This window comes from Triturus cristatus, chromosome 3_2 (assembly GCF_964204655.1).
Source record: "Triturus cristatus chromosome 3_2, aTriCri1.1, whole genome shotgun sequence".
Lineage (NCBI taxonomy): Eukaryota > Metazoa > Chordata > Amphibia > Caudata > Salamandridae > Triturus > Triturus cristatus.
The window spans coordinates 654,514,214-654,540,784 of NC_140584.1; the positions used below are offsets into that span (position 1 = coordinate 654,514,214).

General features: G+C 42.2%; 1 protein-coding gene across 1 annotated transcript in view; it reads right to left on the reverse strand.

Moving 5' to 3' along the window:
• UNC80 (unc-80 subunit of NALCN channel complex) overlaps positions 1–26,571 on the reverse strand; it is a 3,271,126-nt gene that overhangs the window by 2,312,298 nt on the left and 932,257 nt on the right. Inside the window, exon 17 of the mRNA XM_085648598.1 lies at positions 24,885–25,051. Coding sequence (XP_085504724.1) covers positions 24,885–25,051 — 167 coding nt within the window. The remainder of the gene's footprint in view (positions 1–24,884; positions 25,052–26,571) is intronic.

Sequence of the window (26,571 nt, forward strand, 5' to 3'; positions counted from 1 at the left end):
AAACCAGAAGACCTGAGCCATGCCTGTCTCCTTGTAGCCACAGAAGACCCCATCACACGAGCCACAGAGTCAGCAGTGTCCATCCCTGACTGAATCACTGGACGTGCTGCGGCCTGTGAATCCGAAAGGACTTCCAAGAAGTTAGCACAATCCTCCTCAGGCAACTTAGGAGCCAATTGTACAACAGAGTCCATCAATGCATGAATATATCGTCTAAGAAGGCAAGTTGCATTAGTTGACTTTAGAGCCATACTTGCAGAAGAAAACACATTTTTCGCAGCTTGCTCCATCTTCTTCGAGTCTCTATCATCCAAAATGGTAGGAAAAGCACTAGAAGACTGCTTCGAGCAAGAAGTTTGGACAACTAAACTCTCTGGTGTCGGCTGCGAGGACAAAAAAAACGGATCACCAGGGGCAGGCCTGTACCTTCTCGAGATAGATAGAGATACAGCCGGAGCAGACAAAGGCTTCTGCCACAACTCCAGAATTGGATATGTCAAGGCATCTGTAAAAGGAAGTAAGGGCTCAGAAGTTGACGAAGAAGTATTTAAAACTTCCGTTAGTATGTTGGACTTTACCTCCGCAGAGGGTAGTTTAAGGCCCAATAAATCAGCCGCTTTTCTTATAACTAAATGGTAAGGTGCAACGTCTTGTACAACACATTCACTTGCAGATGGTAAGTCATACTCAGGGGAAGTATCTAGGCCACTAGCTTCCTGAAGGCATTCAAACTCATCCACAGAGTCCACAATTTCCCCTTCCTCCTGATCTTGTAAATCCTCCTCCTCCTCAAGCAATCTCTGAGCCTCTCTCCTGGAGCGTTGCTTAGGCAACGGCATCAGTGGAGCAAGACGCGGTGCCAGAGAAGACACCAACGGCGTCAATGGAGGAGCCTCGACGTCAAACCTCGACGTCGACGAAATTCGAGGTGGAGCCGACTCAGAAGCTGAAGGAGTCTGGGGAGCCGGAGTGGACGATCGTGGCGCCGGGAAATGCCAAGACGGAGTCAACGGCATAAAAGGCATGAAAGGAGCCTGGGGATAGAACTGAGGCACACCCAGGTTGAAAGCCAAAGGACCCACGGGGCCTGAAAGCGTGCCAGATGGAGTTGAGGCTCTGGTAAATAAACCAAACATCGCATTGAGAAAATGCGAAGAGTCAGCCCCAGGAGCAGGAAAAGGAGGATATGGATCCGTACCTTCCTGTAGGGGAGTCACCTGAGGTCGCACTGGAGCCTGCGGATCCAGGGACGGCGCCCGCTCAGGTGAAGCCACACGGCCTGGAGAGGACCCACTTGGCGCCAGTGATGTCGCAGGAGCCGGTGAACCTTCCTGTAGCGAAGAAGCCTCTGGAACCGGCAACGCCGCAGCCGGAGATGGTACTGGCGTCGCTTGAGAGGAGTTGGAGAGATAAAGTCCCTTCTCCGACGTCGCTCAGCCGGAGTAGGTGACCTCGATCTCGACCTCGAGACCCTGGCCTTCGAAAGAACGATGACAAGAGGTATGTCTTGGATTTCTTGTGCTTCTTCGACCTCGAAGTGTGGAAGACTTCGTCCTCTTCCTACCTCTCTTCTCCTGCTTGGCTTTCGCCATAAACAACTTGGCTTCACATTCTTTGATCACCTTCGGATTCATTTTCCTGCAGCTCCTGCATTCCTCGACGTCGTGGTCTGAGGATAAACACCACAGGCAGTCATCATGCGGGTCCGTGATCGACATGTGCCCGCCACACTCTCTGCAGGGTTTGAATCCAGTCTTCCTGGAAGTAGCCATTCTGAAAAAAACTAAGAGATACAAAGTTTTCCATGATGAAAATGGAGAGCCCTGAAAATACCGTTAAGCCTCGACGGCGCGGAATAAAGGGAACTGACGTCAGCATGCCGACGAGGTCCTTTTGTGGCTCCGATGATGTCATATGGTGCCGCGAGTAGAGCCGGTCCATTGTGACGTCCTCGTCGACGTGGGAGAGCTAGGAAAGAATTTTCCCGCAGAATGCTGGCGCAGAGGGTATTCAAAAGGTGAGGAATCCACAGGCAGAAGTATCCATCGGAAATTCAGTGAACTAAGCATGCACATACAACACTAGTTTAGCTGCAGGCTTGATGTAGCACCAAACATATCTGGAAATGACACAAAGTATTGCATCTTTGGACAGGCACATCAGCATAACCTAGCATTAGGAATATGCAGTCACTGACTGTAAGCCTTTTTGAGAACAGTCAGTCAAACAAGTTACTTACCTTCAATAACGATCTTTCGGGTGGATACTCTACGTAACCATGGATTCCTCACCCTAGAGTTGATCACCAGTCACCAGACTGGATTTGGAAACATTCTCAGCAATGTTCCTGAGTGCTGCTAGGTGGCACCCTGTGGCTCTCTGCTGGCAGACAAATCTGATGGGTATCTGTCACAGGCATTTACATCTGGCAGTCCCTACAAGGTTTGAACCCTGTGGTTTTAGCAGTTTCCCTTGAATGTTGGTAGTTTTAAAGACATTTTGGTTAAGAAAAAGTGAACTGACAAGGGATAGCTCCGGACCCGTATCTGGTGATGCGGAAAGAAAGGGACTGATATTGGCAAACATGGGTGGTGCGTATATGCAGCTCCACACATTGCCTACCAGCACACAGGAGTACTGGTGAAGATTTTCCGGATCCAGTCTGACACCTGGGGAATATTCAAAAGGTGAGGAATGCTCAACAGAAATACTGCCATGGTGTTCTGAAGACATTTACCAGTCAAGTACCGTGTAATATTTTTAAATAAAGGGACTTTCCCACACCATATGAAAAATCTGTCAGATCTGCAGCACATCTGGTGCATGCTCCAGAAACAACTGGGTAAATGTTTACTAATCGTACAGGGAACAGATAAGTGTAATGTAAATAATTAAACTGTGTATATTTAAAATGCAGATTTCCATTTACATTCCAAAGTGTGTGTCCATTCTTTATCAGAAAGGTCTTTACCTAATCCCTCTTACCAAGTTACTTTAAGTGTGGCTGTGGATGCCAATGGTGTGTGAATCAGTGCAACATTCAATATTGTTACTGCCTTACGTTGAGCCCTTGTGTCAAGAGAGCTTGCAATACTTCAGACTTAGAAGATTCAGCCAGTTCCTCCCCGCCATCTATACAACTTGTCAAATTTCTATGTTCAGGGTCAGCCTCTATCACTAGCTATTTTAACAGCAATGCCAGTTGTGCTGCCAAATAAAATATGTTAGGTACACCCAGTCCTTCTCTATCAAGTGGACGCGTATTATTTTCTATGGAGTTAAGTCTCCTATGTTGCATACAGATTAATTTAGACAGGACGGAGCGCTGTTCCTGCAAAAAGGATCTAAGCAGGAACAAATTGGCAACACAATCACTTTGGCAATGGCAACCTGTCCTGTCAGTGGAAATGAGAGGCAGATCTGGAATGACAGCTGGCAAAAATTATTTACACTTTTATCTATGTTGCCTCTTCGGATTCTTTAATCCCCAAGATAAATCTGAACTCCTAGGTATTTAAACATGCTCGACTCCCATTTCAGCGTCTCTTCAATATCTGGTCTCCTTTAATTAGGACCTAATGGGGGAAAAAGTAAACAAGCAAGATTTATCCAAGTTAATCGTAAACCCTGTCGCTGAGATAAAATCTGTTAGCATCGATTTATAGAGGGCATCCTGTCTGCTGGATCCCTAAGAAACAAAAGGGCACCGTCAGCATTCCAGGCCTCTATGTGTATCTTTCCATGTATGTCAATATCCCAAACCCAGGTCCGGCTCAAACAAGCCTATGGATCTATGGCCAGTACAGATAGGATGGGTGAGAGGGGGCATCCCTACCTAGTTTTTTTATGGATCTGCAATTTGACTGAAAACACTTGACTTATACGAACCCTTCCTAATAGCACTTCATATAATAACCATATCCATTTCAAGATAGCCCAAGTCACTCCTATCCTTGACAACACTTCAAAGAAATAGGAAAATGTCAAAGGCCTTTTTCAATTTGTAATGGGGCCACAGCTAGAGGGTCTTGCACAGTGCATGTAAAATCCATTATATGGAACAATCGACACAAAGAAATATGTGTGGGGAAACAGTCTTTACAACATAATTTTGACATTGCAGTGCCTTTATCACGCATTTGTTACCACACAATTTTTTACCTACCAATTATAGAATTAAAGGCCCTCACTACACATGCTTTTACCACGCATTTAAGGTAGGTAAGGGGAATTGGCGGGTCTCCACCAAACAGCTAAATATATATACATACACACACACACACACACACGCACACACACACACATATGTTGGTAATGTCATGCGAGGTAAAAGCATATGTATGCTACAAAAATGCATTGTAAAGGCATGCAATGTTTTTTCATGAGTTGTTCCGTCATAAAGCCATTTGTGTGTGCCTACCAGGCACAAACTTGCACTGGTCTTTATATATAAGGTCTGTTAGACATGGGCATATCTGATTTGCAATAATTTCGCTTACATTGTACACTCAGGGCCTTATTCACAGAGGTAAACTCACATTTTTGTGTAAGTCGCAATGTATTTTGTATCCATAAAATACTAGTTTTAATTTTACTAATAGTAATTTTACGACTATGGAGACTCCATAGTCAGTGCAAAGAAATCAGTGCACAGAAATCCGCAGATAAAAGATTAGGACAGGCCTATATTTTTATGTGGAGAGTCGCCACCTTGAATGTGGAATCTCTGCAGTTGTAAATATACTATTAGTAAAAATTACATTCTAGGGGCCCGATTCACAGAACTAACTTAAGACAAAATCCTAAACTTACTACCATTTTCGTATTCACAGAAGGCACTTACTCATTTTGGTATTCACAGAAGACACTTACTCACTTCGGTATTCACAGAAGTTAGGAGTCCTAACTTTAGGACTCCTAAATGCCTTCTGTGAATACCGAAAGTCTTAAAATTAGGATTTTTCTCAGTTTAGGAGTCCTAAAGTTAGGACTCCTAACTTAACTACTACTAAACTGAGAAAAATCCTAATTTTAAGGCTTTCGGTATTCACAGAAGGCATTTAGGAGTCCTAAAGTTAGGAGTCCTAACTTTACTACTACTAAATTGAGAAAAATCCTAATTTTAAGACTTTTGGTATTCACAGAAGGCATTTAGGAATCCTAAAGTTAGGAGTCCTAACTATACCACTACGAAACTGAGAAAAATCCTAATTTTAAGACTTTCGGTATTCACAGAAGGCATTTAGGAGTCCTAAAGTTAGGACTCCTAACTTCTGTGAATACCGAAATGGTAGTAAGTTTAGGATTTTGTCTTAAGTTAGTTCTGTGAATCGGGCCCATAGTTTGTGAATACATCAAAAAATTGGAAACTTACACAAAAGTGTAAGTTCACCTTAATAAACCAGGTCCTCAGTATTTAGAAGCAACAAAGGTCTATGGGAATGTACGAACCATTTTTACGTTTAGAAATGACTCATTGGACCGTTTCTGACATCAAAATGCTTTTACATATGTATAAAACACAAATTGCAATTCGGTAGCACATTACCACATAGCAATTTGTGTTTGTGAATCGATACTTGGAAGGGATGTGTTTAGGGCGTCCCTTTCTAATACCGAATCTGAATGGTATGTACAAATGTTTTGTGACGGGAATACGTTCGGAAAACGTTCGCACTTTATCACCAACTAAAAGTTGGTGGTAACCCATCCACAAATGGGAAGGGGTCACCAAGGGACCCCTTCCCCTTTGAGAATGGCTGAAAAAATATTTTTTATAGCGCAAGCAGTGGTCCCACAGACCACTGCATAAGATTTGTTTTGGAAGCTTCTCATTTTAGGCAGGGACAACGTTCCTTAGCACACTGGTGATAAAGTATGATATATTGTCACAGTCCAAAAAATGTGGAAGCCAAGCTCCAGATCCATGTCAGAAGGTGCAGTAACTGAGGAACTGATATCAATGTGCAGGGTGTTGCTTATATGCGGCTCCACTTCATTACTTCTGGAGTGTTAGGGAGCTATTGTGGAGCCACACGGTTCCCTCTAGCGGTGTGCTGATGCGATACAGAGCCAGCATGAAGCCGCACTGTGCCACCTATGGTGACGAAGTAGTGATCTGAAGTACTCATCAGATATATTACATATGAAGTGACTGATCTCCCATATCCATTCCTTCACTACACTTCATTCTATTGATTGAAACCTCATGTAGTCATTGCATCGCCCATGAATGAGGGTGTACCTGTAAATGCATGACCATCATTTGTTGAAAGACTTTGCCTGGTCTTCAATTTTTTATGGAAGCGAACTGAGTTGTTTTCAAGAAAGACAAAAAAAAGTAAACTGCATGTGAGAAAAGAATGATGGAGTTAGGTAACCTTGTCTAGTGTCTTTAGACAGAGGAAAGAAAAATAAGTAGTGTAGTTGATAAAATTGCCTCCCTTGTTTCCTCACATCCACTCACAATACATATCTGAAATTTAAGTGGGAGACAAAAAGCTGAGAGTAGAAATTCTCAGTTTACTCAAAAAACAAGCATGCAAAATGTGTACACTACTGTATCAGCTTTTAATGAAGTTTACTTGGTCAGGACCGATTATGTCACCCATCAAATGTTCCAATCAGATTATAATTCTAGTTAATCCCTTCATATAACTGAAGTGAACTTTGTTAATAATTGGTATAGCCTATCTCACTCCTCCTTCTTTGAGGATAGCTGTAATGAATGTTTCTGACACAATCTACAGAATAATTTTTATACATGTTGTTGCTTTTTAGCTTCAAACCAGATGATTATTTTGCCCCTGATAAATACTGTATAGGTGGAAACAGATTCTTTATTAATGCTGAAGTGTTTGGAGAGATCATTGTGACTCCATATTGGTTTACAAATTATAAACTACATTTTGCCTAATTGGTGGCCTTCCAAGTTTCATAATGTTGCTTCACAGAGATTGTAATGGACTGCATTTCCTGTGGTAATAAAAATATTTTAAAAATGTACGAATAGTGTGCATTGGGGATATAAACATACATCACTTCTCCTTTTTAAAAGAAAGAAATCGAAATGAGAATGGCTAATTTTATGGGATAAAATCAACTCAATTAAAATGAGAATTTTGCCAGGAGTCTTATACCCTTTCCAAAATCTTCCCAAAAGCTTAATACAATTGCACTGTAATCTGTGTAACAAAATGTCCCTTCCAGACATACTCGTATACTACATACCATATTATCATGTTTAAGGCCTGGAAGATGATCGAATCTCTCAGATCCACGTTATTAAAGAAATATGTAGATGAATAGTATTGAACATTTCTCCACTAGAAAGCTTTAGAATATGTTACTCAATGTTGTTGAAAATGTAGGAACCCTAAAAGAAAATTGGTACACTAAATAAAATTGTTACTCAGCAAAGAGGGACTTTGAACATTTTGAGTTTACACAAACAGATTGGATGGAATTTTGCGGGCGTTTTCGGCCGAAAAGCAACGATAATTCCATTGCAGTATTCACAGGGACACGCTAGCACGTGTTTCCTTGCCTTAGCACCCGTTCCAGTTACGCCGTGTCACACATCGCTAATGAGATGCAAAGAGGGCGTTCCCGGGCAACACAACAGGGAAAAACTTGCAAACCGCACATCATTAACAAGCCCATGCCCTGACACCCATAGCGATATTGAAACCCGCGCTAACCCCGGTTATTGCTGTAAGCTAACGTCTGATAAATTCCAGACTTAGATATATGTGTAAAGGGGGGTGGATTGTCAGGCTACGACCACCATGGGCTATCAACTAGGAATTCCCTATCGCTGCAGGAATATCGCTGGTTTTCCAGCGATATTCATGCATTTCGCTGACTATCACTGGATTTTTATCGCCTGGGTGATGAGCGTTGTTAATAACGCGCTAACCAGGCGATAAAAAACGGCTATAATTAAAATCGCGCTGAGCGTGCATAGCGATATTTATCGCATTTTCTTGTTAATATGCCCCTTGGTTTTAAAAAAAGCCTGCAGATTTGAATATTTATAAAGGGATTATTCAAAAACATTGAGAAATATACATTTTTTAGGAAGCACTCAAATATAAATTAAGAAATTAATAAGGATATTTTGCTGAAAATCTGCAATAAAGTGTTAAACTAGAGGTTTAGTTATTAAAGACTTTGTACCTGCTTTAGCAAAATGTGATTCATAGGAAGTACAGGACTCATTCAAATAAATATCACTGTGGATTACAAGATAATCACAAATATGCTACAGAATGTCTCTATTTCAGGACTGTTGGCATGATTCACAGACATCCTGTCCACATCACATAAGAGGCTTTGGAATTTTGACTTTGTTTGCAGGAAAATCAATATTGCAAACACTCGCTTTGCAGCAATTTTGTGTCAGTGGGAAGGGCATACTATTAATATAGTTGCGGTATACATTCTCCCTGCACTTCATTCGTGAGCTTTTCCGGCGCTTAGTGCATTCTTACTTAGTCTCCCAGAGGGAGAATTAATAGTAGGGAGAGATTTCAACACTACCCTAGATGATTCTCTAGATGAAGACCCCCCCAACACCACACACACTCCAAATTCGCAGACTTCCTGGAGACAATAGGCCTGGTGGACACTTGGCGCACCCACTTTCCACAGACACAAGAATATAAATACCACTCAGGCGCGCACAACAGCCTCTCTAGAATAGACTACATACTCGCACTGGCAGATTGTGTAGGGAAGTTAAAGGAGTTAACTCATCTACCCAGAGGTATCTCGGATCATTCACCTGTTTTTGTCAAGTATGCGTTGAACACCTTCAATCAATCAATCAATCATATTATTTGTAAAGCGCACTACATACCCGGTAGGGTTTCAAGGCGCTGGGGGGAACGGGGGGTGGTGCTGTTACTGGTCGAAGAGCCAGGTCTTGAGTTGTCTCCTGAAAGTCAGCAGGTCTTCGGTTTGTCGCAAGTCGAGGGGGAGGGTGTTCCAGGTCTTGGCGGCGTGATGGGAGAAGGACCTGCCTCCGGAAGTGGTTCTCCGGATGCATGGGACCGTGGCCAGGGCGTGGTCGGCGGAGCGGAGATTCCTGTTGGGTACGTAGAAGGAGAGTCGACTGTTGAGATAGGCTGGGCCGGTTTTGTGGAGTGCCTTGTGTGCGTGGATCAGGAGCTTGAAGGAGATTCTCAGGTGGGGGGTGATGTGGTCGCGGGGTGGGGCGGGGCGTTGAGGATCAGGCGTGCGGAGGCATTCTAGACTCTCTGTAGTTTGCTGATGAGCTTGGACGGGGCTTAGGCGTAGAGGGCGTTTCCGTAGTCGAGTCTGCTACTGACTAGGGCCTGGGTGACTGTTTTTCTCGTGTTAGTCGTAATCCATCTGTAGATCTTGCGGAGCATGCGGAGGGTGTTGAAACAGGTGGAGGAGACTGCGTTGACTTGTTTGGTCATGGAGAGTTTTGAGTCGAAGATGATACCCAGGTTGCGTGCGTGGTCGGTGGGGGCTGGGGGGGACCCCAGTGATGTGGGCCACCAGGAGTCGTCCCATGCGGAGGGGTTGGATCCGAGGATGAGGATTTCTGTCTTGTCTGTGTTCAGTTTGAGGCGGCTGTCCTCCATCCAGTCGGCGACGGCCTTCATTCCCTGGTGGAGGTTGGATTTGGCGGTGAGGGCGTCCTTTGTGAGGGAGAGGATCAGCTGAGTGTCGTCGGCGTAGGAGATTATGTTGAGGTCGTGCTGTCGGGCGATGCGTGCTAGAGGTGCCATGTAGATGTTGAACAGTGTCGGGCTGAGGGAGGATCCTTGAGGGACGCCACAGATGATCTTGGAGGCCTCGGATCGGAACGGGGGAGGCATACTCTCTGAGTTCTGCCGGAGAGGAAGGAGGTGGTCCAGTCCAGGGCTTTGTTACGGATCCCTGCATCGTGGAGGCGTGTGCGTAGTGTGCGGTGGCAGACGGTGTCGAAGGCGGCGGAGAGGTCCAGGAGGATGAGGGCCACCGTCTCGCCGTTGTCCATCAGGATCCTGATGTCGTCTGTGGCGGCGATGAGGGCGGTCTCGGTGCTGTGGTTGCTGCGGAATCCTGATTGGTACGGGTCTAGGATGTTGTCTTCGAGGTGCCGGGTGAGCTGGGTGTTTACTATCTTCTCGATGACCTTTGCTGGGAACGGAAGCAAGGAGATGGGCCGGAAGTTCTTGAGGTCGCTCGGGTCTGCCTTGGGTTTCTTCAGTAGGGCGTTGATCTCTGCGTGCTTCCAGCTCTCAGGGAAGGTGGCGGTCTCGAAGGAGAGTTTGATGATTTTGTGTAGGTGGGGAGTGATGGATTTGCTGGCTTTGTTGAAGATGTGGTGCGGGAGAGGGTCGGATGGGGATCCGGAGTGGCTTGTTCCCATGGTCTTGATTGTGTCCTCGATGCTCACGTTGCCCCAGGTTGTCAGGGTGTCGTGGGCGGTGGGGTGCGGTGGGTTTGGTGTGGTCAGCAGGGGTCGTCCAGGGTCTGAAGCTGTCGTGGATGTCGGTGATTTTCCGGTGAAAGAAGGTGGCGAGGGAGTCGCACAGGGCTTGCGATGGTGGGATGTCGTTGGCGTTGGATTTGGTGTTGGAGAGTTCCTTCACGATGGTGAAGAGCTCCTTAGTGTTGTGTGCGTTGTTGTCAAGGCGGTCTGTGAAGGAGGTTCTTTTGGCGGTCCTGATGAGGTGGTGGAGGTTGCGGATGGCGTCTTTGTGGGCAGTGCGGCTGTCTGGCGTCTGGTCGTTGTGCCATATGTTTTCCAGTTTCAGGCAGGTGCGTTTGGAGTTGAGGAGTTCCGGGGTGAACCAGCTGACTCTTCTGCTGGTGTCTGTGTTGGTGGGGTTTTTCAGTGGAGCGACGGTGTTGGCGCAGTCGTTCATCCTACGTTCGAGGGCGAGTGCACCTTCATCCGGGTTGGTTTGGGTTGTCGGGGGGTTGAGTGTAAGGTTTATCTGTAGTTGTTCTTCAGTGATTTTGCCCCAGCGGCGGTGGGGGGTCTGTAGGGTGTGGTGGTGTGTGGGTGGTTTTCGGAAGGTGAAGTGGATGCAGTGGTGGTCTGTCCAGGTGAGTTTGGAGGCGTGGCTGAAGGCGACGTGGGGGCTTGTGGAGAAGATGACATCAAGCGTGTGGCCGGCCCTGTGGGTTGGCGTCGTGACGAGCTGTTTCAGTCCGAGGTTGGCGAGGTTGTCGATCAGGGTGGAGGAGTTGCTGTCGTTGTTGTTCTCCAGGTGAAAGATCAGGTCTCCGAGGAGGATGTAGTCGGTGGAGGTCAGCGCGTGTGTACTGATGAGGTCAGCGATGGAGTCGCAGAATTGAGGCCTGGGTCCTGGAGGTCTGTAGACCTTAACTCAACGTCGAATATTCCCGATATATCCAGGCTATTTGAGGAACTCCCAGATTTGGAGGGGACTGATCACTGCCACGCAGCACTATTTTAGAGACTACAAACCATCGGTATCCTCCCCCCTCATTCTATGGGAGGTGTATAAACCAGTTCTTCAAGGGCAGGCCATTTCTCTAATCACGGGTCACAAAAAAGAAAAAGTAAAAATAGTGACGGCCCGGAGCAAGAAGTGAACCAGCTAGAGGCAGTACACTCCCAAAATCCCTCTGACATACGCATCAATTACATATAAAAAACAGGAATATACAGAGCATATGTGGGAAGACGCGAGAACTAGGCTAGCTGCCATCCGACAAAAGACAAATGAGGTTGAGGATAAAGCTGGCAAGTTCTTGGCCTGGCTCGATAAACGAGAGTGGGCTGATTGGTGGGTGGCGGAACTCCGACTTGACACTGGAGAAACCATAACAGACCCGCAAAAAATAGTAGATACACTCGCACTTCACTACAGACACGGTTACGTCTCGACAGTCACTTTGACACCGGAAGAAGCAATGGCATTCCTCAAAAACATCCAGCTCCCCGCACTCACAATGGCCGAGACCCAGTCGCTAGAAGCAGACCTCACAACAGAGGAATTGACATTGGCCATAGGGAACATACAATCAGGGAAAGCACTGGGGCCTAACCGCATCCCCATCGAACTATATAAAAGAGCAGCAACCAAACTCACCCCGCATTTATTAAAAAGGTACGAAACCAGCCTAGAACAGGGTGAACTCCCCAAAGACCAACGCATGGTGACAATAGTGGAAATTCATAAGCCTGGTAAACCTCCCCAAGAATGCACATCTTATCGTCTCATATCACTGCTTAATGCTGAGGCCAAGCTCCTGGCCAAAACACTAGCCAATAGACTGACACCTCACCAAACTAGTACACCCAGATCAATATGGATTCATGCCGGGAAGAAACGCCGAGCTCAACCTGAGATGCCTCCATAGAGTAATTGGTCGCAAACACACCATTCAAGAAGAGGCCATTATACTATCTCTAGCAGCACATATGGCCTTTGATACGGTCAAATGGCCCTTCCTCTTCGCTGTCCTTGAACATATGTTGTTTGGGCCTAAATTCTGTTCTTGGGTAAGACTGTTATACACAAAACCACTTGCACATGTAGTAGCAAATAGACGTGTCTCCTGTGAATTCCCCTTGTGGCGTGGAATGAGACAGGGCTCTTCTTCTTTGTACTGGAGCCTCTGGCATCTTGGATAAGAAGAGACCCTATTATCCGCAAACTCCGATGGGCAGAGGGATGGGAAGACCATATATCCTTGCACGCCGATGATGTCCTATTATATATGGCATCTCCCAAACGTTTGCTACATAGACTCTTTAATATCTGATATTATACCAATCTTTAACTTGTCCACCCATATTATGAATACTCATGAATTATCACTCTTGAGGAAGGGTCTATCTTATGTCTTGACTGAAACAACGGATTTTTTTAAATTACAGACAGAACTGCACAAATTCTTTAGATCCTTGCGACTTAGAGTTTTTTTCAGCGACTGTGAGGAAATTCCAACTTCCTCTAGATCGCAGAAGCGCCCTAAATCTACTTTTATTCCAACTAACAGTATGATGCCACCTGAAATTTTTGCATTTGAAAAAGGAGTATTGGAAGATATTTCAAAATTAAAACCACAGAGGAAATTTACCCCCTTCAACATCTCTAAACTTGAACGAGATGCTTTGATTTCCTTGAAGAGCAATGAAAATATCATTTTGAAACCTGCTGATAAGGGGGGTGGGATTGTTATCCAAGAAAGATCCAAATATGAGGCAGAAATAATGAGACAAATAAGTAACGTAGAACACTATAAAAACTGCCTCGAGATCCCCTCAAAGATATTCAGAAGTCAATACAATCAGTTACCGTGAAGGGACTAGATGATGGTTTCTTGACAAAATTGGAATTTGACTTCTTAAACGAATGCTGCCCAAGGACTCCTATCCTATATATCCTACCGAAAGTGCACAAGGATATGGATAATCCTCCAGGGAGACCAATCCTTTCAGGGTGTGGGTCAGTTATGGAACCATTGGGTCACTATATTGACAGTTTCATCAAAGAATTTGTCCCTGTCTTATCTTATCCACCTATGTCAGGGACAGTACCCACATGATTAACTTGATTGAAGACATGGAATATAATCCAAATACAGAAATCTTGGTTACGATGGATATTAATTCATTGTACACAAATATTCCCCAACAAGAGAGCATTGAGGTTATAAAACATATTCTGGATGATAGACCGGCACCGATAGAGGTCCCCACTGAGTTTATTATTGACTTACTGAACATCACCTTGACCAAAAACTATTTTAGATTTAACTCTGATTATTATCAGCAATGCTCAGGTACATCTATGGGCGCAATTTTTGCACCAAATTTGGCAAATCTCTATGTCGGAGATTTAGAAGAGAAGTATATCAATAACATCAATAATCCCTTCCACACAAATTTAAAGTGTTGGAAGCGATATATAGATGATATTTTCTTTGGGTTGGCAATGAGGAAAATCTGGATTTATTTGTAACATACTTGCATACATGTCAGACTGTGCTTACTTTCACATATTACAAAAATAAAGAAATGGTACCATTCCTAGACCTAAAAATATGATTTCGAGAAGATCGTTTAAATGTAACACTGTATCGAAAACCTACGGATAGGAATACCTTGTTACAGTATAACAGTTTTCATCCTAGGTCCCTCAGAGATGGCCTGCCATATGGCCAATTCTTGAGGTTTAGACGAAATTGCACAGAGAAAAAAGATTTCTTTATAGAGGCAAACCTATTGAGTTCCAGGTTGCGTGAAAGAGGCTACCCAAAAAGATTGGTAAAAACCTCAATGAAGAGAGCCTGGTTTAGCCCCCGGGAGGTTTTACTAGAGAAAACAGTGAGAGAAACAATAAAAAAGTGGTATGTGTCACTACTTTTTGTCCTCTGAGCACTCAGATACAAAAGACCATTAAAAAACATTGGTCTACTTTAAACACCTTAGATTCCTGCCGAGAAATGCCTTTGTTTTCCTTCAGAAAAGGTAAAAACATCAGAGATCACTTGGTCCATTCGGACACTAGTATACACCGGAATGACAGGACCATACAAGAATTATGGTCATTACCAGCTTTAACAGGACATTACAAATGTGGGAACTGCGTGGCCTGTAGTTTTACTAAGGAAACCAAATTCTTTACACATGGTAACATCAATGTTAAATTGTATGATCTGACTAATTGCTCTACACCTAATGTTATCTACTGCATCTGGTGTCCATGTAATTTAATTTACATAGGACAGACTACACAACCTGTAAAGGTCCGGATCGGCCAACATAGGAGCCGTATTCGGTGTAAAGTGATGAATGCACCTTTGGTAGACCATTATATTGAAAAGGACCACACAGCTAACGATTTGTACTGGCAGGTGGTGGAAAAAGCAAAACTGCCACCCAGGGGAGTTGACATCTCCCTTATCCTTCAAGCACTAGAATGCAAATGGATAGATAAGTGTGGATCTATCAGGGATGGTCTAAATAGTCTTGAGGAGTGGCGGAGATTCATAAGTCAACACTGATACAAATGTTTTGGTCCCTAACCTGGGTATTTCTTTCCTTTATGTACCGGACAGGGCTCTGTCATAGATTAGACAACTGTATAACACATTGATTATATATGACTATATGTTATGAGACAAACTTTGTTTATTTTTTCTCAGGAATCAAGTTGTTTGAAAACTGTGATATACCAGGAACACAGATGGTATATTTTTTAATAAGATTTGTATATTTTGATTGTTCTATGTATTATTAGTTTGTATAGAGTATGTAAATAACGTGTTTTACTTAGAAATGATTACTGTGGAACTAGGGTGCACCAGCACTGATGTGCCTTGAATAAATAGACTGTGATGAAATGTTCCACACTGAGACATGGTTGAAGTATTACCGATGTTTGGTTTTTGAATTCGTAAAGTATTCTTTTATCAGTATATTCACTATGATATAAAATTCGTTGTAGTGACTGAATCGGTGCTATAACTATCATGAGATGGTTGGTATTAATCTCCTTACAATTTCTATTTTTGAGAGGGTATAGGTGATAAATATAACTTATGGGAAGGAAGTCAAGACTCTAGATGAGTGCCATTCCATGAATGTTATATCCCACTAATGTAATCGGTATTACTGTTCAAAGATGGCTACCATTTTTTGCTGTCGTTTTTTTCATGATGAAAAAATACCTTTACTCAAAGTGCGGTATAAAATTAATGAATATAGATTTGGTTTTCTATCCTTCATTTCTCTTTCAGGAAAGGAAATCCTACAGATTAATGTATTTACACACACTATCTGTCTAAATATCGATAGGTCTATGTACTTGAAAGAATGGAAGTCCGTGTACTACCTGTAACCTTATAACTTTGTAACCTTATAAATGATTAATTTGACACATTTCCTTTGTCCAAATATCAACAGGTCATTGTACCCTAATGGATAATTAAGATCACTTTTACCATTAAAAGATGGCCGCTATTTTTGCCGCCTTTTTCTCACAGCCTCGTATATAGAGAGACTGTTGACTTCCGGGTTCGTGTGCGAGATTGAGTCAGCCACGAACAGAATACAATACGGTTTATGGGTGGACCCGGCGACTGTTCACGAAGTAAGTAGAAGTTTAAAGCAATTAAAAATAGTTAAATGTAGGTCTAGAATATATTAGGGGAATGGCGCTAACCTTGAGACCTTTTAAATAATTACAGTGGGTCAGCGCCGCTAAAAGTGTATCCAGTAGTGTTCTCATTGAAGCAAGAAGATTTGTCTCTCTCTCACGAAATCGAATCATGTGAGTAAATTTATTTTAGACCAGTTTTTCAGAGATTCCGTTGGTTACAGCCCCGTTAATAACTAAAGCTTCCAATATATTACAGAAGTCCGAATTAGGAGTGAAGTAAACCCTAGGAAATCTGAATATCTTAAGATTCTCCCTAAATATTTGATTTACGACTTGAATCCAATACTTGGAGGAAGATAAGTCCAAGTAAGTGTGCCAAATTACACTGCACCCGGGTGTTTCAATTGTGATTTCCAACATTGAGTAAGCACTAAAAATAATACTTCCTGCCTACAGGTCTGGATATATTTCATCATCCATCATATCATTTCACATACTGGATCCTATACGGACGAATGTATGTTTTACACTGGTAAGCCAAGAATTTTTATGCCCCCATGGTCCCTATTTTTCTTCAGTAAGCATTACATTAAGATATTGATTACGGTATAGTTATATTTCCTTCTTTTTTTAGCCCCCAGAAATACAGTCCGGATGAGACCCAGTATTTAAAGTGGGTCGAAACGCCGTCGACAATAGAATAAGAGACAGCTTTGACTGAACTATTGTACACTGTATATAATCTGTCCTTATAATTTTCCAATGACCTTATAAATTCTTCTTTTTTTCACTGTGTCACGTTATAAAAGGTTATGGTTCTTTCACTGGGGCTCACTTTGCACTGCGAACGTAGGAAATAAATGTGTTTTGTATATATAAGATGTTTTATATGTGATTCAAACATTGTATATTAAATAAAGTAACCTCGGCTGAGGTTTAGTATATCTTAAAAGAAAATAGGTCGTGTGTGGGCTTACTGTGATTATTATTAATTTGGCTTTATTGTAGTTTTATTTGGTCATTTTTCTTGACATTCATGTGTGTGATTGATTCAAAAGCAACCATTGATGTTGTATTTAACAGATGAACGTTTATAAATGAGTTCCTTGTGAATATTGTTTGCTGTACTTCGTACTTACCCGGTTCACAGGGACATAAGGGTTGCTCTTGTGATCTAAAAAACTTTAATATCTGCGGCACATACGCGAAATACTCTGGGTATACCATTAATTGGAATAAGTCAATTATATATGTTTTTCATGGCCCTCCGCCGGTATTGCCTAGGGGGTGTGAGGTAGAGGTAGTGGAAGACAGCTTTAAATATCTAGGGATCCACGTCACATCAAACCTGATGACTTCATGAATAAAAACCTCCTGATGCCCCTACAAAGATTGAGTCGGGATGCCAAGCAATGGCACTCAGGGCCGCTGACACTACTGGGGAGAGCTGCCCTCCTCAAAATTATGGCACTCCCCGGATTCCTTTACGCCTTACAAAATACCCCATTCTTGGTTCGACCATCATACTTTGAGCAATACAATCAGAAGTAAATAGCCTCCTTTGGGGTGGAAAACCGGCTCGGATAGCCATGAGTAAATTAGTTAAGAGTTGGTATAATGGCGGCATTGCACTCCCAAACATACAGACATACTACTGGGCATCCCAACTGATTGTGCTTAATCAGTGGCTTCCCTACCCTCAAACTAACCCTGCTTTTCGAATGGATAGACATGTCCTAGGAGTGGGAGGAATCAACAGAGCACTTGACAACAAAACCCGAAAAACTGTTTTTCCGGGACCCACTGCGCATACAGTGCACATATGGTACACTGTACTCAGAAAGTTGGGCTGGGATAACAACATAACACAGTCCACCCCACTTTGGGAAACCGGAAGAATGGGTACACCAGGTAACAGCAAGGGGTTTCACCAGTGGGATGCAATCACAATCTCAAGGGTGGGGGACCTTTGGATCAAGGGGAAGGTTATCACATTCGCTCAATTACAGGATCAATATGAGATGGCACCCACAAAATTGTTCCTTTGCCTACAAATCAACCATGCACTTGAGGCGGTCATCCCACTTGACACTATCATTCCGGAAGCCTCTCCACTGGAGGATAGACTCCTAACGGATCAGAAGGATAAAAAAGCGATATCCCTAACCTACCGTAAAATTATAAACAACCAGCCGGATCCTACACAGTCACTCCGGGAAAAATGGAAGACCAACATTGGAGAACTAAATGACACTGACTGGCAGGAAGCGCTAGAATACCCGCGAGAGGTGGCGATATCCTCAACGTTACGCCTAATACAGCTTAAAGTACTTCATGGAACCTACTTCACTAGAGTTACCATATATAAGATGGGAAAAAACAATAACCAACTCTGCCTGTGACAATGCGGTACAGTAGGCACATTCTACCACACAATATGGAGCTGCCCAGCAATCATGGCGTACTGGGAGACAATTATGAATACAATAACACAGGTTATACAGGCCCTTGTCCCACCGGAGCCTAAGCAATGCCATTTAAATATATGGGACACCACACACCTCGCTCACACAGCTCGAAATTGGGCAACACTAGAAATGATGATAGCCAAACAAAACTTTGCCAAGCACTGGGGAGCACAACATTCTCCGACTTCTGAAGAATGGCGCAGTGATATGGACAGTGCTATGGGGGCTGAAAAAGCTGTACATGTTCATAGGGGATGTCCTAAGAAATGGGAACGGAAATGGGGAAAATTTAATATATTTAGAGGGAGTATCTTGCATTGCCATAGACGGAACCCTCATTGGAGGACAACTAACAAGTCGAAGTAAAGCATGCAAAATAACTTGTCGAAAATATTTATGTTACGGAAATGTATGACTGTGGACAGATCAGTAAACTGGAAAATATAAATTTTATGTAATTAGCGAAATGGGGGTATTATTTCAGACTGCCAGGTTATTAACGAGCGCTCTCTTTTATACGTACTTGTCACAAGTTGAATAAATCAGTAACGGTGCAACAGAAGAGGGAAAACAACCCCTAAACCCTCTACAAGTGGGCCTAAGCCCGCTATACGAACAGAAAGCAAGACTGTGCACACGTTAATTTCACAGTATTTAAGGTATGTTACCATTTGTATCTAAACAAGATTCATGCAATACAATAATTGAATAATGAGGGATCACAGGACGATCAAGTAGATTCAGTTTTCGGTTTTATGGTGTAATTCAGAAAGATCCAGCCAGCCAACACGTGTTTCGTCATGGGGTACACACACCCCCGACTTCTTCAGGGCTTATCGTAGTACGGCCATTGATTCAGACCTTCCACCTGGTGATAATTCCGACCCAGGAGGTCTTATATTTCAAAAAACAACCGGTGTAATTCAGCGTTATCAGCAGTTGTTTACCCAAAGGTCCAACCAAGTCTGTGAGTTTGTCACACTGTTCAACTTCGACACTCAGGCTCAGATGACGAGTACATCCATCCGTAGGTGCTCGGTGTTCTCCGCGTGTATTTGCGTGAGCCTGAGTGTTCACTGTTATACCTAGGACTATACTTGTGTGGTTTGTGTGTTTATGTATGTGTGTGTGGAGAAAGTTTGAACAGCTGCTACATGTACTGTACTTGTGCTCTCCGCTGCAGTGAAAACCCAAAACAAAAATGATTGCTTTCGGTAGAGAAGGGATATATGAGATAAATAATTTGGCGTGTGGTGGTTCACTGTACTTTTGATAAGTAAACCAGTTAACCATGAATTGTAAGGAAAGCACTACATAGAAGGAGGTATGTTATACCTAAAAACCAAGAGGATTAGGTAAGAAAGAAACACTTCTGGGAGAAGCCAAAGTCAACTCTATGTATAGTTTAAATAACTGGTAACAATAGGTGTTATAGACACATGTTCTGTCTAGACAGACCTAAAAATGCAGTCCACAGGAGACAGACTGATTCACCAAACAACCAACAGTATGAGGAGAAAGAAAAATACTCGTCTACAAGGAGCTAATATCCACTCTAAATATATTGTCATGCAGAAAGCTCTGATGCCAAACGAGATCTAAAAAAGTGATGACTAGAGGGATGCCTGATGATCTCCCGAACTGGTCTCCCAAACTGAGGAGGATTAGAGCTGTATATTAAACTCTTTCATCTATTTGGGACCACACAAATAATAACTGTTTAGAAATTACTGTTGAGAATAATAAGCAATAGTGACATCGGTGGAAAAAGAATAATCCAGATTGAATGTTCAGGGGGAGCAAAAATGCAACTTCCAGAGTCTCTCTATTCATTACTCTTTGGAGAAGAATACTGTGCACTTCGTATCACAGTGAGCGGCACAGAGATTCTGTTGTGGATAACTCTAAATTTGAAATAGCTGTAAAATAACACCTTGGAGCAGCTCTTCTAGAATGATGCTGTGTAAAGACAACTGCATCTTATCAGAAAACAAACCTACAATTCACCTCTTCATAACCCCAGAACTGTTTGTTCAGGCATTGGGGCATTCACATTTTGTTGCAGTATTTCTGTTTTAACTGGCCTACCCAACTCCTCACCTACAACTGCAAAAGCTACATTCCATAAATAGTCTGTCTCATTAAAATAGTCAATGAACCAGATTCTATCCCACCATTTTAAGTCAACATTTGCCTTAAAACTGCCTGTTTCATTTTCAAAACTATGAAACTTGTCCTACCTAGGTACTTGAGACTAGGATCAACTCTTTAGCACTATTCGAAATATCAAAGCAAATAAAATTGAAAACAATTAATCAAGTCATCTACCGCCAATCACCCAGAATCAGGAATCATCCAAAAGTAGAGAGGGGAATCAAGACTTGTCCTTCTTCATAAAGTTCATATCTTTTCAAGCTCCACTCTTCCTTATATATTTTATGAAACAATTTTCAAGAAGGTGTAGGCATTATTTAACACTTTCTTTTAGGACAGTGGAGAATCACAAATTTAAACCTAAGAATCTACGTCATTCAGAAGAAGAAGGGGGTCTGTCAATTCCAGACATAAGATCATTCTATGAGGAGATTCAGGCAGTGTCCTATATTTGTTTAAATTGTCCATTAACGGAACACGTTTTTAGGTCTGGCGTGAAACCCCAAAACCAGTCCGAGGATGCTTGTTTCTGGTTCAGAGAGGACCTGGCCTGGCAGTTAGGGCTGGACTGTTCCCATGAGGAAGAGACTGATTTATATATGGCTGGATCTAAACTGAAATGGCGTGGCATGAAAAAAACAGATGGATGTAACTCAGATCTGGGACTGGGGGTGAATGTTCGATTTATTCAGCATTCTGTACCACATCTGTACTTTTTGAATTTGAGGCCCTAAGTGGGAAGGGTATGCCAAGACGTGGGTCCTGTGCTCGCTACGCCACCAGATTCAAGGTTTCCTGGCTGATGAGGGGTGAAACCCCAAAACCGGTTCTAGGATGCTTGTTTCTGGTCCAAGAAGGACCTGGCCTGGCAGTATGGGGTGGACTGTTCCCGTAGGGAGCAGGGTCAAGACAGATTTGCATATGGCTGGGTCTAAACTGGAATGGCGCGGTGTGCAAAAAAACTATGGATTTGACCAAGATCTGTGACTGGGGCTGAATGTTTGATTGATTCAGCATTCCCCCATCATCTGTTCTTTTTGCATTTGTCTCTCTTTGCAAGCCTCTGTCTGCTAAGTCTTTCTGTCTGTCTGTCTGTGCATGCCTCTCTTTCTGTTGGTCTGCACAAGCCTCCCTGCCTGTTTGTGCAAGCCTTTCTGTCTGTTTAAGCCTCGCTGTCCATCTATCTGTGCAAGCCTCTCTGTCTGTCTGTTCAAGAGTCTCTGTTTGTAAGAATGTTTTACATTTTGTTTACAAAACAGCATGAGCAAATGCAAGAGGCCAATTGGCTTATTTAAGCCTGGTATTAACCAATACGATTTTTCTACAGTTATGTGTATAACTTAGTTAATTATAGGGGTTTTCAGCCAGGCTTTATCCATTAGTATGCTGTTGTATACATTCACATTTTCATGGTGCTGTGGGTTAGCACACTTCAGCCATTGGCGGATTTCACTTTGAGTTACAGCATTCTGCCACTTCGCACGGAAGCATACAAAAAAAGTGATGGATGGAATGCTTGAATAAATCTCAGCCACTGGTACTTATTTGAGGCTGCATCCCAGTGCATCATAATTCTGCACACCATGCCACCTCAGATTGGACCCAGCCATATGCAAATCAGTACTGCCCATGCCCCAGTGGGAACAGTCCAGCCCAAACTACCATTTTACTGTTTTTTTGTCCGTGAACAACGATTTTACAGACAGAAAAACTGTGGGAATGAGAATCTAAACAATATGGAGCCACAGAGAGAGAACTACAGATCAAGACCAGGTTGGGTAACATTTTGGACTGGGTTAGGAAGGGAAAGTCGTATCATGGGAAAGAATTAAAATTGAGAATATTGTAGAAGGAGGTTTGTTTTTGTTCTCTTTTTATCTATTTGGTAGAGGACTCCAAGACCTCTGTTTAGGAGATGTAGGAAACACTAGGAATATGGTTGGTAAACTATTAACATAAAAAATCTTCCTGAAGGGTACATGAAATGTGGGCAAAGTAGCTAAACAACACAAAAGAGACTGCAGCACTACTGGTACATCGAATTCTACACAAATAGAAGATGGAAAACGACTTAATGTCAATTGTGAGATTTGGGAAGAAGTATGTGAATACAATATAAATTATTGAGAAGTTAAAGAGGATGCAGCTTTTTGCATTATGAATGGTATGTTATACTCCTGCCAACCCTCAATAATGTAATTAGAATAGATGCAGACAACGTACCAAATGTCATGACACATGGAATCCATGCCCAGCATCACAGGAATATCGGCAGCCAGCTTTTTTCCTCAAATAGGTGCATGTGTGGGTGTTAAGGTGAACCTAGACCCGCATTCGGTGTTACAGGGCAGTTATACACACATAAGGTTGGTCTCTGCTGAAGCACATATGTGGAGGTTTGCAGCAAAGGTGATACCCAATTACATATAACAGATTTCTGGAAACCTTAAGAGCTAGTGTTTTTTGATTTATGGGTAAAAATGAAGAGAGTGTATCTCGTGGAAAATATGTATTTTAAAAGAAATTGAGCACAACAGAATTTAAACAAATTGGGGGATGGTTTGTGGTATTTAATAAAATTAATAAAAGTGTAAATGGAAACCCATGCTATGCTGTGAAGTCATTACTTTAAGTAATATTTTATGAAATAACTGAATATTGATGGACAGAAATGTGAACACCTACTTATTGCATCTACTGAGTTTTGGGATTCTGGGAATTCATTAAATAAAAAACATTAAAGAGTCGACTCTTGAGCACTACGCAAAATATCAATAAATAAAAGAATTAAAAACATTTAGAGCAACAAATGTAGTCTTCTCCTGCCAATCACCCCGAATCGACAATCAATTGTCCATAAGAACAGCTGTAACAGCAGACTTGCTTCCAAAGCTTTTTACATTTTTAAGCTCATTCTCAATAATAAGTTGCCTCTAACTCTCCCTATTTCCCTTTTGCCCTTCATACATTATACATTATCTTGGCTGTGAAGCACTCCACTGGCTAGGTCCATACAGTGGAAATGTTGCTAATAATTAAATAGCGGTCAGCTCTGTCATTACAGATCAGCTGCCACTACTCTTAGCTCCATGTGTACGTTCTAACACAGTGCATACTCAGCTGTTACACAATGGGGTTGTATAGAAAGTCCTGGGTACATCAGAGATATGACTTATTGTCCAGATTCTCTAGACCTTTCTGACTATCTAATGAAAAAGCAGAACACCTCAGCCAGAAAAGACCTCTCATTTTTAATGAAGAGGCCAGACCAATGGTAAATGAATTTGTCAAGTCCAGATCTGAATGAATGATGTGTTTTGATAAATCCGAATCATCCAGTACCACCTGCTTACAATTCTCTTCTTTCTCCTTGGCTAAATGGGCATTTGCCTACTAAACCAATTTTTTTCAAAATGTTTTTGTACCTGGACAAATGAGTGGAAGGATTATCACAAGGCCAATGATACAGACACAAAAACATTTTTTGTTACTGCATTAATCCTATTCAACACCCTTTCAGAAGGCAATGTGGGACCTTCACTTAAAATAGAAGCATGATCACCAGAGAGGCTACACTGGGAGAAATACCAAATAAAAGGGATCCTAAAAATAGTTCTGAAATTGCAAAAACGGTCTTCCTCTAACCTACATGAAAAGGGAATCTTAGAAGCCTTAACAAAATACAGAAAAGGGTCCACATTGCTTGGCCCGGAAACAGAATGCCTGTTAACTTTTCATGAATGTTTAATTGAAGCTTTCAAACATGAAGTACATTAGGCTCTCCTCAGAAGGGCAATGTATGCACTTAATTATCTGACGCAGTGGATGGCTACACTCATTGTTAACACTGTCTAGAGAAGAAATTAGTTACTTACTTGTAACTCCAGTTCTCTGGTACAGGAATCGTTCATATATTCACATGCTTGAATCATTCCCCGTCGCCAGGTTTGGAATCCTGGGTAGTTTTAAATAGCAGTGAACAGTTTTAAAATGCCAACAATAGTGTCTGTCTAGGAGCATATCCCACTCATTTGAAGCAACCCGAACTTTAGTCAATGGGGTGGAAGTGTCAGTTCTCCTACTCCCCCTTAAGGCCCCTAAAGAACATCCTTAATTTTGCTACCATATTGGTAGAGCGTAACTAAATCAAATCACAAACCTTTTGCTCCCTGAAGGTCTGGGCTCATGTTCATTGTCTTCATTTTTCTTCCCTGGTGTCAATTTTTCTGCACTATCCAATAGGGCACTGAGTGCCACCCTCCGGAAGACATTTCCATGGGCTTCCTTGATGAACTGAACCAGCTGTCGAATGTCGCAATATAATCCCTAATTTAAAAAATAAGAAGGTTATACGTAGAAAGCTAGACAAGAAAGTAATACATGGTTTCATGCTAAAGGAGGCCAATGAAGTGCGGAGTGAGGGTTTTGTTTATTCATTTGATTCCTTCAATTTCCCTGTTATAACAAATTGTGATTCCATAACACTTTTTATAGTTTCGAGCATTTATAGCATATCAATTTTATGATGAAACTAAGCTTAACCACCATTTACACATAAAAGAGGATATAAACACAACAGCTAAGGCAGAGCCATTTAGATTTATTTTTGAATTAGGAAATATGCGCTGTTAATGATTGATGGAAAAATAGAGTTAGGACATGCGGTGTCTGAATTAATAGAAGATACGAGCATTAGAGTGCAACTATCATCCTACAATTATGTTATCTTTGCAGATTCATTTTCTCTTTCAGAAGCAGTACATTCTTGCAATACCTCTGTCTTTGTTATAGTATGTGCCTTAGTCGCCAATATTATTGAGCTACTGGTCATAAATTACTGAACTCAACATAGCAGGACCAAAACAGACATTTTAAGCATACAGTGCCGCTGGTACTATAAAAGTGACATATTTAATAACCGAGGGCAGATGGGATACTCTGTCACAAACGTGACAGATATTCTGTCCTCCATATTACAAGTGACATGGGATAGAATGCACTTGTAATATGTAATAAATCCTTTACGTTTGTGACAGAGTATCCCCTCCAGCAAGATCTAAATCAGGCCCCTAGTCTTTGTTTACAAAACCTTAGATATCCTGGCACAACAATTCAGCAATTAATGGGATCTCTTTCCACTGCCGGCTGAGACTCACCAGTGCCATAATAGTTTTTTACATCAAAGGAACCACCACAAGCGTTGATGCAATAACATACGATAGGACAGAGGAAGCAATCTCGATCTATCATTGGAAAGATAAGCAGCAGGTATTTATTTCACCATGTGGTCCCTTATTTCAAAGCATATTTCTATAAACTTTTTTTTATAAAGGCAGCAAGATCAAACGGAAGACCTAGAAGCAGAGCCACTAAGCCACTTACCTCAACTCTTCACTACTTAACTAACTTGCATCCAGAGAAGTAAGGATCAGCTTAGAAGACATTTGTAAGATGGGCTCTAGCGCATTAACTATTACTGGTAGCAAATGAGAACACGATTCTCCCTTTTCACCTGCTGAATGATACTATTCTGCAACTGGAATTGTCATTGTGTAGAACAATGAAAAGAAGAATCTTTATGACAATCCATGCTACAATGTTAAAAGTAAATAAAGACAGAAAGCAAAAAACAGGTATATTTCAAGTTGTAAGAATGATGAGCGGTAACTGGAAAACAACTTAGAAATGTGATTGCTATGAAAGTGCTTGATGCTCAGACAAGGTGCACACAGTGAATAAACCCGTACCAAGTGAACAGAGAACGGATCCAATAAGGCCATAAAAACAATGTTTTTCGAGAGATCTGTGTATGTTACTATATACATGGTTATAATTCATAAAACTGT